Source organism: Pteropus vampyrus, unplaced genomic scaffold (assembly GCF_000151845.1).
Source record: "Pteropus vampyrus isolate Shadow unplaced genomic scaffold, Pvam_2.0 Scaffold178, whole genome shotgun sequence".
In the NCBI taxonomy this organism is placed as follows: domain Eukaryota; kingdom Metazoa; phylum Chordata; class Mammalia; order Chiroptera; family Pteropodidae; genus Pteropus; species Pteropus vampyrus.
Genome location: NW_011888959.1, coordinates 1425336 through 1437716, shown reverse-complemented (window position 1 = coordinate 1437716; position 12381 = coordinate 1425336). Strand labels below are relative to the sequence as shown.

The 12381-nt window shown below is 54.7% G+C and overlaps 1 protein-coding gene and 1 long non-coding RNA gene across 5 annotated transcripts in view; both read left to right on the top strand.

Annotated features, from left to right (window-relative positions):
- LOC111746156 overlaps positions 1 to 12375 on the top strand; it is a 17133-nt gene extending 4758 nt beyond the window's left edge. Inside the window, exons 2-4 of one of the 4 annotated variants that reach the window (XM_023537115.1) lie at positions 1722 to 4326; positions 6506 to 6580; positions 8198 to 12375. In XM_023537115.1, the coding sequence (XP_023392883.1) occupies positions 8827 to 9732 (906 nt within the window). In that variant the 5' untranslated portion in view covers positions 1722 to 4326; positions 6506 to 6580; positions 8198 to 8826 and the 3' untranslated portion in view covers positions 9733 to 12375. Of the gene's footprint in view, positions 1 to 106; positions 4327 to 4570; positions 5032 to 6505; positions 6581 to 6663; positions 7385 to 7446 lie in introns of those variants that run through there. The other 3 variants (XM_023537114.1, XM_023537117.1, XM_023537116.1) reach the window with 3 other exon arrangements.
- Positions 1 to 12381, top strand: part of LOC111746160 — a 36103-nt gene that overhangs the window by 20033 nt on the left and 3689 nt on the right. Inside the window, exons 3-4 of the long non-coding RNA XR_002782970.1 lie at positions 6606 to 6613; positions 7628 to 7632. This is a non-coding gene — a long non-coding RNA (uncharacterized LOC111746160). The remainder of the gene's footprint in view (positions 1 to 6605; positions 6614 to 7627; positions 7633 to 12381) is intronic.

The window sequence follows — 12381 nt, the reverse complement described above, 5'->3', positions numbered from 1 at the left end:
TTTCCATAACCACAATTCTTGCAGGTGTTTAATCATGGTTCTGTATTTAAATGAAGTCATTACTCACCACCAGTTTTGTTTTTTGTTTTTTTTTCTGTTAAACTAAGCCTTCTCTATTCCTGAGATTTTTATTTTAATTCATCTCTCAGTGGATGGATTTTATCACTGTTTCTTTGAGACTGGCTCACAGATGCTACTACCTCAGTCCCTGCGCGTTTGAGAATACCTGTCTCTTACTTTTATACACAAGGGACAGCTTAGCTGGGTACATAGTTCTCAGCCTGCTTTTTTTTTTTCTTCCTTAGAACCTTGTAAACACCGCTCCTCTGCCTTCGACATTTAGTATTTCGCTAGCTTTTTGGTTGTGGCTTCTCCACATAGCTCTTCCTTTTCTGGACTGTGTTATCCAGTGGATCTTCAGAGTCTTTGTTTGAAGGACTTTGAGGCATATTCTGTGAGGTTTTTCATCTCCAAGAATGTCTGACTATTGCTCGTACACCCTTACTCATCTCTTTTTTTTTCATGCTATTCTATTCAACTGTATAATTTCTAATTCTTTTAAGTCTTTTTAGTCACTTTAAAGACGCTTACTGTATACTTTGTCAGGTTGAGGGGTGCAACCGTTTCTCTTCTTGAGTCTGCTGATTCAGTGCTTTTCTTCAGGGTTTTGTAACTTCATGGTGGGTCATTATCAGCGGGGACCAGGCGTTTCTGTTCTATCCCCTGTGCAAAAGAGCTCGACATTATGGTTCCGCGTTGGGTTCTCCCTGGTGCCCAGTGACTTTTACCAGCTGGGACCAGTTTTCCTACTCATTCATTGGCTTAAGGATTCCCCACCTCATGGCTGGTATAAAGCCTTCCACATCATTGTCCTGGAGTGTCGTTCCCTCCAGGAGAGCTTATGCTTCCCGAAGCCAAGGCTGAGGGAAACAGACTCCCTTGTCATTTCCGTGGGCCCGTAGAGTGTGGTGGCTCCCTTTCCATTCCAGGTCCCCACATCCCTTGGGCCCAAGGCCACATCTCCAGTCGCATTGTGACTTCAGACCCTTCGAGCCTCCAATGAGGAGTCCCTTAGGTCTCTTGGTGACAGGTTGCAAACTTGTTGCTCTGATTTAAATTATCTCTTTATCAGCAGCCGAGGGTCCCCCAACCCAACTTTATTTTTTCTGGCTGCACATTTATTTACCAATTGGTTTTGGCTTTTATCCGTCATTTCTCTGCATTTGTAGAGGAGAGGGTTCTCTGCTACATCTTGGGCAGGATCTAACTCAGTCACTACTTTTCTTTATCAATTTTTCTAAATCATAACGTGCCTTCTTGATTAGTAGACTCGGTCATTGCTTTGTTTCGAGGCTGTCTTCTAGTCTTTCGATGAGTACTTTTCTATTCCACGTGTTGGTCTTTTCTTGGGTTAAATGATCATTTATTATTTCATTATATACTGGAAGAGGGAAAAAAATCTGTGATCTGGCCCCATGCTGCCATCTTTCGGTGGAAGTCTCTCTTTTGTCATTCGGCATCTGCACTTGTCTGCTTAAAATGCATCCCGTCCGGAGGTCCCCTTCTCAGTGACACCCCCCACCTCAGCGGACGCCTCTTTGCCTTGGATGTGGAGTCAGGACCTTCTTCTTGGTACATGAATTTACCTTCAGCAATGGGGATTTATCTGCTGACCATGGGTCGATCTGAATGTTAACCCCAAGTGTGCGATTTATCCCCAGGGAGACTTCCTGGAGGCCGTGCCACCTTTGGAGATGAGGCCGCAATGCCGAGGCGAGGTCAGTACCACACCACGGGATAATAAGCTTTGCGTCTGACACTGTCATTTTCTTTATAATCGATATTTGCAGAGTCAACCTCTTTAGAGTGAACTCCACCTTTGGAGGGCTTCCTGGACACAGGAAGAGAAGGTCACTGCTGTCAGCTTTGATGCTAATGTGAAATGAGGGAATGTTCCCTGCCGTGATCAAAATAATGCGTTCTTATGCATGTGACCTCTCCACGCTAAACCCCCGGAAGTGCGTCTTAGATACCCTGCCAAGCATGGCAAAGGTATTGACGCCTGGGCTGCTGCAGGGTCTGTAATGGGACAGTCGAACATGACTTTGTCTCAGTGTCTCCACTGAATCTTGGTGTTCACTCTGTCCTTAAGGGAACTTTCCAGAGGAGGCCAGCTTTGGAGAAGAGGTGCTGTCACCGGGGCTGTGCTGACCTGTGGTACCTAAGATAGGTTCTTTGTGTTGCCTTCATTTTATTTGCGATGAATCATACACGGTGTGCTTATCTTTCAGTACCAAATCCTGCCTTGGTGGCTTCCTGGGGCCGAGTCCCACTTCAGGGCGGGACCTTGGTGTCAGCTTCTCTCCAAGGTAAATGGAGGGGCCGCTGGCCACAGCTGACCACAAAGCACGTGCTTTTCTGGTGCTGCGTGCCTGGCCCTAACCCTCTTCGTGTGACCCATCCAGGGGTCAGTTGGTTCCTGGAGGTGGCGCCAGCGTCGGGCAAGAAGTGGAGCTTCGCTCACCAGGGCCGCTTGCTGGTATTTGAAGAGAGGTCTCCCATGATGCGTTCACTTTGTTTTTTGATGAATCATACATGGTTGACCTTTTTTTAAGTATCAAATCTGGCCTTAAAGTATCGAGGGGCGATGGCAGCTGCAGGAACTAGAGCTGGTATCCGCACGCGTGAATGGATGGTTGAGCTGCGCATGCGCACGGTCTCCCGCGTATGTGTCACCGGTGCTCCCTCGCCTCAGTGTGATGTCTCCCTGTAGGGTCACCGGTGGTCGTTTCACTGTAGACCCATGACATGACTGACAGGGAGGTCGTCCCTGCCTCTCTCTTCACTTGGAACAGAGAACGCTCCGCACACATTCGTCGAGGCGTTACCCTCCCCGAATGGCGTCCTGGAAAGGACGCTGATTTGGAGGGACACTGGGGTCCACACTTCACGGGGGGACGCGCCTGAATGGGGCTGGACCACAGAGCCTGTGTTTTACTGACGGTGTGCGTTGCCAGCATCCTCACTCTCGGTATCCCGTCGTCCTTAGGCCTGCTGTCTGGGACACGCCGGAAGCCAGCACCCTAGTCCGGTACTCGAATGGAGGTTGTCCATGGTGTGTTCATTTTATTTATGATGAGTATTACATGGCCAATCTCCTTTCGGTACTAAATTCTTCTTGGGAACACGTCACCGGGGGCGTTTCCGCCGGCGCCTGTCCACGGTAAGGAATCAGACCACGTACCCTGCGATAAGGGTTTCCTGGGGGACGGGTGTCACCCGGCCCAGGATTCCTGGGAAGGACGCGGGCTTTTTAGGTGAGACCATGGTTTTCTAGTCACAATTACCTTCCCTTCCTTGCAGACTCCTTAGTGAACGAAGCATGTTTGGTAAACTTCTTTTTAGGAGAAATCATCTTGCAGGCACATTTTAGGGAAGGGGACTTCCGCGCCAAGCCAGTGGCCTGGGATGGGAGGCACACACTGTATTTATGCAATGGGTTACTGCCCCTCAAGTATCCTCAGGGTGACCTCGGGGAAGCGTAGCCACCTCTGGGGAGGTGGGGGTGATTGGGGGTCCTTGGCGATGAGACTGGAAGGTGTCCGAAGACAGGTTTCCTTGGCATGATTCATTTATTCCTGGTGCAATGTAAGAATCATTAATAGCTGTCATTGTTACCTCATATTTGCTAGCTGTGTAACCCCGGGCAAGCTACTTAATCTGCCTCCTCTCTGTGCCTCGGTTTATTCATCTGTAAAATGGGGTTGAAACCCACTCATAAGAGATATGTGAAAACTCAGTGTATATGTGAAGTGTTTAGACACCGCCTGGCACATGGTGAAGTTTAATGAGTGTTGGCCCTAATGGTGGTCACTATTTTGCTATTGTCATTGCATCAGGTCTTCCTTTAGTGTCCCTTTGCCTGCTAGAATGCAAGCTCCCTGAAGGCAGAGTCTTGGTCTGTGTTGTCTACTGGACAGTAGCTGTGCTGTTGAATGAATGAATGAAGGGCAGGTTGACACGTCTTCATCGAACACCCTCCTCGAGGCCTCCCAGAAGGAAGAGTGAGTGGAGGATGGTGGGGACCCCGTGCTTTCCCAATGACACGGTCCACTTGCCCTCGTGGCCCCGCCCACCCCAACAAGGAGTCGCTGGTCTTCTTGTCAGGAGCCCCACGGTTTCGGAGCTGGACGGACCCTCTGTGGTGACAGCACTTAAGGAGAACAGTTAACAGCCAGTCCCTTCTCTGTGTCAAATCCCAGCTCAGGGTCTGCCTGGAACAGAACCCAGCCTCGGGTAGGACCTTGGTGTCGGTGCCTCTCTAGGGTAAGTGACCACACTGGCCCAAGCATGGACCTGACTTGTGACGCTGTCCTCATGGGCTCACCCACTACCCACACCTGACCAAAGCCGGCTCAAGGGACGAGCCCTGGTGCCATTTGAGCTGTAGCATATGACCCTCTTTTATGATAAGACGGTATTCCACTCACACGCAGGGCATTCCCGAGATGCAGCGCCAGCCTCTCCAGAGCTGGGGGTAAGCGGGGAGACAGAGAGGGAGAGGGAGGGAGGGACAGGTATCGGCACCGACCCAGGGACGTGCACAGCCAGCCCCTGGAGGCAGTGCCACCTTTGATGAAGAGGCACCTCGGTATTCTTGCCCGTGCCGACGTTTGATGCTGGAGCAGAGGTCGCCCTTGGTGAATTCGCTTTATTTATGTTGAATCACACAAAGGCAACTTTTGTTTGAGTATCAAATTTTGCTGGGATGGCTTCCGGGACCTAGTGGCAAGCTCAGGGTCGTGACCTTCCCATGACGAGACCGGACGCTGTCGGTGTGGGTGTCTGCCCTCTCTGATGGACAAGAACAGCAGTCGGTCAGAGACACAAGCTTGATTCACGATGTGGGTCACCTGGGGACATGAGGAGAGCCTCGGCGCTGAGCCTGCTTATTACCTGGGAGCCTCTTGACGTCACCACTTTGACCTTTGATCCCAAAGACATTCTGCCTCTACCACTTTCTCTCTGAAGGTATTTCGACCTTGTGAATAAGGATTTGCACTTAACAGTTTTAAAGGCTGCAGTTTCTCATTCTCTCCTTTGTTTCTCCCTCCCTCTCTCAAAATCCCTCTGGTGTTTTTCTGTCTCTGATTTTTTCCTCTGTGTTTCTGTATGTCCGTCCATCCATCCATCCATCCATCCATCCATCCATCCATCCATCCATCTATCTATATCTATCGATGTATCGTCTTCTTATCCCCTGCCAAACAGCACCCCCATCTTTCTATGGGTTATGAAATGAATAGAAGCTACGGGTATTTCATCTCATTTGTATTAAATTATAGTGATAAAAATAATCAACACAAAATAAAACTTAAAAACAACTGAAATGCACAGCGTAAAACATGTTCAATTGACTACAAATTGGCAGAAGAATCCAATTTTCTTGACAGCATTTCAGCTGCCACATTTGACCTGGGGAAATAGAATGCCATAGATATGGCGGCCGCAGGAGGGATGGCTGGTGGCAGCGGCCCTGAACAGCGCTATTTGATGTAGACAAAAGCACGTGGAGGAATCAAATTTGCATTCAAATTTTTAAATGGAGAAGAAATGATCCTAATGAAAATGATTTGGGGAAAATAACAAGGGAAATAAAAGAAATGAAAACAGCTCAACAGCACAGTCAGGAAAGCTAAGCAGGGAACGGGGTTAGTTTAATGGAATTCACTCTGAAAAACACATTTTTATGAAAGTCGACGTTGGCACCGTTCTCATTAAGATGGTTGAAGTCATATGTGTTTGGAGGGTTGTCAGTGGGGTCAACAGGAACGTGTGGTCAGAGCACAGTGTCTTTATGCAGCCGACTTTACTTTCTACCCAAAATCTTCCCAAAGTGCTTTGGCATGGGCGTGCTGACCTCAGGGGTGACACACTGGTAAAGTAGGCACGTGTCGAGCCAGAACGTGTGCCCTCTTGGAGGTGTGCGTGACTTGTCTGCTCCCTCTTAGTGTCCCTCCATCCCCTTGCGGGGTTCTGGGTGACATGCTGACTGCACAGTGAGACAGAGTGCCTTGGTCAGTGGGATCTGGGCATCCAGGACTGCTGTGAAAACACAGGAAGGCTGGGACAGTCCCAGCTGTCACCCTTCCTTAGGCCCCAGTGTTGGCACGTCTCAGGAATCATGCCGACCCCAGGGACATGTTCCAAATTGGTGCCGAATGTCACTTGGTCATAGAGGCTGAGCTTTGTTTGGGAGGTGACCCTGGAGTCGGTGCTTCTGGGATCAAAACCACTGGGTGGGATGTGAAAAGAGCTTGTCTTTTGCTGGCATGAACACCGCATGGCAGATCTCTTCCCAGACCCACCCCTGCCTCAGGGACTTCAGAAGCCATGCACCCCCAGGAGGGGGCCAGCAGGCGGAGCCTCCCAGGGTAGGTGCATGGGGGCAGCCCCCAGGACACACCCTGAGTGTATTGACGGTGTATGTCATCTGGTCCACTAGCCAGTGCTGTCCAGCCCGTAGTCGGGAGCTGCGTCTGGAGGCGATGCCAGCTTGGGGAGAGAGCCTGCGCTGCAGGTCAGTGTCCGCGGTTCCCGATGAGGAGGGTGGGTGGGGTGGGGGGGTTGGGGAGAGTGGTAGGAGGTGGAGTCGGGGCATGGGGCTGTTTTCCTTCTGGAGCCCCGACCGGAGGAGGCTGGCCTCTCGCTGCAGCTGCAGTCACACCGAAGACCTGGAGAGCGTTCTGAGCTCACGCCCACGTCAGGGAAGGGGTTCTGCCGTCGGTCCCACTGCAAAGTTCGCAGAGTGGGAGGTGGGCGCAGAATCCCGACTCTGCTTGTGGCACACACCGTCTGCTCTCCGACCCTCGCTGGCCACTCCGTTATTTGGGGCACATGGCGGTCGCGATGTCAACTCTGGGGAAGGCTGGGCTTCTGGTATCGCGGCTGCTATGCCGTTTTTCGAAGGGAGGTCATCTGAAGTTCCCTCGCCTTTTCGCTTTCTCTTCTCTCCCCCTTCGTTTTCGGTGTTTCGGTCGCTTTGTTTATGAAGCTAATCAAAGGGTCAACCCGTTTTTGTGTTAAAAGACCCTTTGAACGATTCCGGGGTGGCGACGCCTGTGGGGCTGCAAGCGTGAGGGCCGCACGGCGCGGAGCGCGGCTCCCGATGTTAGCGTCCCGGGCGGGGGCTCTGAGCCGGGTGGGGGCCCTGGAGTCGCCCCTGACGAGCTGGGCACGAGCAGGATCCGACCCCCTCGCTAGCCTTTGGGGGAGAGTTGGGCAGAGAGGACCCCTCCCTCCGTCCTGCGGGCGTCCGTCCGGGCACCGCTTTTCAGCGGGAGTCCCGCCTGGGTCTCCTGCGTCACTTCCGGGTCCCGCCTGGGTCTCCTGCGTCACTTCCGGGTTCTGCTTCGGTCTCCGGCTTCACTTCCGGGTCCCGCCTAGGCCTCCTGCGTCACTTCCGGGAAAGGGCCTCTACCTTCGCCTCTTTCCGGGGAGACGATAGAACGTCGGCTTTGGCTTTGGGGATCCTCGTAGAGGGCGGGGTTCCAGTCCGCGAATGCCCAGTGCTCAAGCTACTCCTGGGGGTGGGGGAGAATCTTCTGGAAGCACAGCCACTTTGAAGCATCCGTCTTAGTCCAAGCGTCTGAGCCTCTCCATGGTACTCGGGGAGAGGTTACCCGAGCAACTTTGCATCTGGACGACGAATGTTGCTCGGTGAACCCCTTTTCGGTATCAAATTGCACCAGAGAGGCGTCTTCGGGGAAGAACGTCGGTCGGTGTCGGCGCCGCTCTGGGGTACAGGATGGGTGGTCGACCAGTTGGAAAGTAATTGTTTCTAATGTACTTCACCTGGTCCACTAGCCGTCCGTATCCACTGCAGCCTGCGGGCCGCGGGCCGGGCAGAGCCGCTGCCCCTCCGCTCAGCACCTGTCCTGGTACTTGAAGGGAGATCGACCGTGTTATATTCGCTTTATTGACTTCGAATAATACATGGTTGATCTTTTCTCAGTATCACATCTCACCTTGGAGGACCTCTTGGAGATGAAGGCCTTGCGGGGGCGGGAGAGGGGTGGGACCTTCCGTGTCACTGCCCCAGCAGGTAGAGAGGGAGGCCTCTCGCGGAGGCCGGGTGGGGCAGGGCCCGACTGCCTGTCCTGTGCCCTCTCACCTGTGCTGTCTGATCCGCCCTCAGGACCGTTCCGGGAGGTGACCGTCGTTGCTGCAGCGGCCACAGTCCCTGAGTCGGCGTCACTTTGGGTACTTGAGGAGAGGTTGTCTGTGATGAGTTCGCTTTATTAATGACGAATATAACACAGATGGCCTGTTTTCGGTACCGCCCACGACTCACGTGCAGCCGGGCCTGAGGCTGGCCACCTCCAGGGTATGTGAGTGCATGGGCTCCGAGCATGACATCCCTCATCCTCTCCACTGACTCGCAGCACCTAAACCGTCCCGGCGGAGCTTCCTGGAGGGCTCCTTGACCTTGGGGAAGCGGGGCTTGCGCTGGGGAGGCTGATCGTGAAGCGTTCGCTTGATGTGTGCCTAATGATGCGTGTGCAGTCTGTTTTCCACGCCCAATGCCATTAGTTACAGGGCTCCCTGGGGGCCTCCCTGTTGGAGCGGGCACCTGCCCCTCGCCAGGGTGTCCTTCCAGGGGGACCATGTGCATGGCCTGCTCTTGGGAGGGGTGTCCCGGCTGCTTCCCCTCTCACCCCAGTGCCTGGGAGACCCCACGGCAGGGAAACCCCGAGGGCTGCTTGCTGTGCACGCTGCTCTGTGTGCTACCTGAGGAGAGGTTGCCCGTGGGCGTTCGCATCCATTATGACGCACAATACACGGTCGATCTCTCTTCAGTACCAGCTCCCGCCTCGCATGCGTCCTGCACGCCCGCCGGCCTGCGGAGGGCCCAGCATGTGCGACTGTGTCCCATGGCCCTGGGGCGGGCGGGTGGGTTGCAGGCCGTCTGTGAGGAAGAAGCCTCCTTCTGGAGTTCACCCTGCTCCGTGGTACCTGAAACAGGTTGCCTGTGAGGTGTTCACTTTCTATATGATGAATATTATACAGTCAACCTCTTCCCGGTATCCAATCCCGCCGTGGACGCCCTCCGCTGCAGGTGCTGACCGCTGGCGGCAGAAGCCTGTGTTGGTTGACCCGAGAACTTGGTGTGGGACCTGGGCCGCCCGGCCTATTCATTTTCCAGCTCCGTGCGTCCCAGAGGGCCTCCGAAGCAGCACGGAGCAGCCTCCCCGGTTGCAGAGTCAGCGGTCCCCGACGTCCGCGCTCCCGGCCGTTCCCTCGGAGCGGGACACCTGCCCTCTCCCGGCCCTGCCCAGACCACGGCAGGGCTGCCTGGGAAGGGTCTGGGGCCACTGGGAAGGTGACGTCCAAGAGCATCTCCAAGGGACGACCGAGGCGTTTGGCATTCGTTCATGGTCTCGGGAAGCCCCCTCTGGGTGGGGCTGGCACTCCCTGTGGGCTTCCCCCGTGGGACCCCTCCTTGGGCCTGGGCTCGTGCCTGCCCCTCCTCCTGTCAGGGAGAACGTTCCGAGGGACATCTGGCTCTCCCTGCACTGCCCGGGGCCCCCCTGTGGTAGCCCCATCCCCACGCTCAGTTCCAGCAGAGTAACGTGTTCCAAGGCCCCGGCCTGGCCAGCCCGTTCCTGCGACCTCTCTGATGGTTCACAGTGTGCCCTCCGTTTAGGGCTGTCCATCTCCTTCAGGAGCTGAGTCCGGGGCGTTGGCCTCTGCAGCCTGTCCTCAGCCTCCTCCCGTCCAGGGGCCGAGTGTCCCTCCCTTCGCCTGCCCGCTCCCTGCAATGCCCCTCGGGGCGCTCAGCACAGTCTCTCGCTCACTTTCCTGCTCCCCACTAGTGGCTGCCCCCTTTCTAGAGCTGGACTCCCAGGTTCTGGCAGGATGAGCTGTCTGTCGCTCAGCAGGGCTGTCCCTGATCGCCCAGCCTCACTCGCCTCTCCCCAGTTACCTCTGTCAGCCGCCCATTCCCATCTTCCTGGCTTAGTGCTACCCAGAAGTCCCCGCCATAAATGTCTCCTTTCTCCCCTTCCCAGCACGACTGTGAGATTTCTCAGCGCAGCGTTTTCTTCCGGCTTGTTCTCTGCTGTGTCTCCAGCCCTAGGACGCAGGCCGGGCCCACAGCGGAGGAACTGTGAATGTTTATTGACTGACTAGCAGACGCAGGGACTTTATGAAGTTAATCCCCAGGAAAGAGCCGGCACAAAGGAGGCACTCCAGAAGATGCGGTGAGCAGCACATGAATATGGTAATTGGTTTTTAGAAATTCTTCATGTTTGTTGAAAGCTGTTTGATTATCTGCTTTTTCTGCCCCTTCCAGGATGTCATTCGAGAGTCTGAGATTTGCTGCAACAGGAGCAGGTCAGCTGGGTCTGGGCTCCTCTCCACTTTCCAGGGGTCCCCTAGGGCCGCAAAAGGAGTGACGAGCCCCGATATAACTCTGCAGACAACCAACTGAACCCCCGCCTCCACCCCAGCCTTCTAGTAAATTCTATAGCACTCAGAGCTCTGTGCTCTGGGGAAACTCCATCTGCAACAGGCTGGAGCGTGGTGTCACAGCTAATATTTTATGCATGGAACTAACTAAATGGGGACATTTGGAGATGAAAATTGCTGTTAATGCATCCACACGTCTTTGGAATATATTAAATGTGTTTGTGGGGGGGGGGAGGCAACATTAGCTTTACTTAATAGCTCCAACGTAATCATCCCCACACCACGGCATGAACAAGCACAGCCCTGCTCTCCCTCCTCAAGTCTCCCAGGTCGCTGCTCCTAGAAGCAAGAAACGTTAGGTACATTAGCGGCCACTTGAGAATTATGCAGGAGACATAGTGTCAGCCCAGGGTACCAGGCATTCAGCAGCATGCATGTTCCAAACTCATTTTACACCCAGAGAGGGTGACCCTGGTCTGCTCCGTGCAGAGTTTCATTAAAAGGCGAATTACTAGTTTATCTATTGTTTGAGGAGAGGAGAAAATAAACAAAGGGCCTTTCCCATCGGACGAGCTGAACAAAATGTCTGTCGTCGCCGTGGCCGGGATGAAAGTCTCTGGACCCTTGAGCCAGAGGGTCGGTGCCTGGGGCCGGCTCTGAGGCTCTGTGTGTACCAGCCGCGGGTCCACTTGCACTCAGTGACCGCCAGTTCCTGGTGCCTCCCCGCGATGTGTCCCCTAGGGATAGTTCCACAAATTTTTTTTTTTAAATTGGGAAGTTATTGGACAAATTGGACTTCTATTTCCTGCACCCACCTGGCGTCTCCGCTTTGGTTCCGTCGTCACCTGCAAAATGGGTGCTTTCAGTCAGCAGCAGTCCCCACGGCCCGTGGCTCAGGGAGACTGCCGCCTGCTCTGTCAGAAGGCCCAAGGATCAGTGGGGATCTGAGCACCCGGGCCCCAGGCTGACCCGTCTTTTGCTGCCCTGTGGGTTTGGGCGGGTTCGGGCGAGCTGGAAGGCTGCATTTGCCACTTGATTGTGTGCAAATCCAGTCGGAGTGGCTGGTGAGCAAGAGCCAGTGCTCAGTCTCAGCCCAGCCAGCTGATCTCTGCAGGGCAGATCTGGCAGCGCCTGACTCCCCGGGGCCCCTCCGTTGTCACCCCACTCTTACAGGTACACCTCCCTGCAGAATCAGCTGGTGGAGTTCCAGAGACCCCACAGAGGTCCCAACACGCATGGGTCCCCAAGGATGCAAGGAAGCCCCAGATGTCAGGTCCAAGCGAGACTTGGATGTGTGCCACCTCCTGTTCCACCCCTGTGCTCACGTGCAGGTAAGAAAACAGGTCCAGGAGGGCAGTGTACCTGGCTGTGGCTTTTTTTTTCTGAGGCTTGTCTCAAACTTTGAGATCGAGACCCACCTCTGGCAAGTAGGTGGTTTCCTTCTTTGTAAAAATGGGGTGACCCAGCACCCCGAGGCTGCAGAAACAGCAAGTGTCAGCGAGCTGGGGAACCTGGCCTGACTCCGGAGTCGTCCTTGGGTCTCGTAGGTACCGGTCAGGACAGCTCGTTGCCTCCCTTGGGATCTGGAGCAGAGGTGGGGTCTGCCTGGAGCGCACGGCTCTGGGGAGAGCCACGCCTGCTGCGGGGTCAGTGCCACCGGACTCAGCGTCGCTCCTGTAGGCTCCACGCGGCATCCGTTGAGTGAACGAGTGAAACGGGGCCTCCTGACCCCTGCGCAGAGCTCCCCGCACACCCCACGTGGGCCGTGCTGCGGTTGGGGGGCTCGGTCAGGCTCAGCCCTGTTTCCAGCGCCCCCCCCCCGATCCCCGCTGGGAGAGGACACTGTTGAGAAGGTGCGCAGAGCCTGGGGCGTGGGAAACCGGCCAGAATGCCGCTTCCACCATCTGTGAC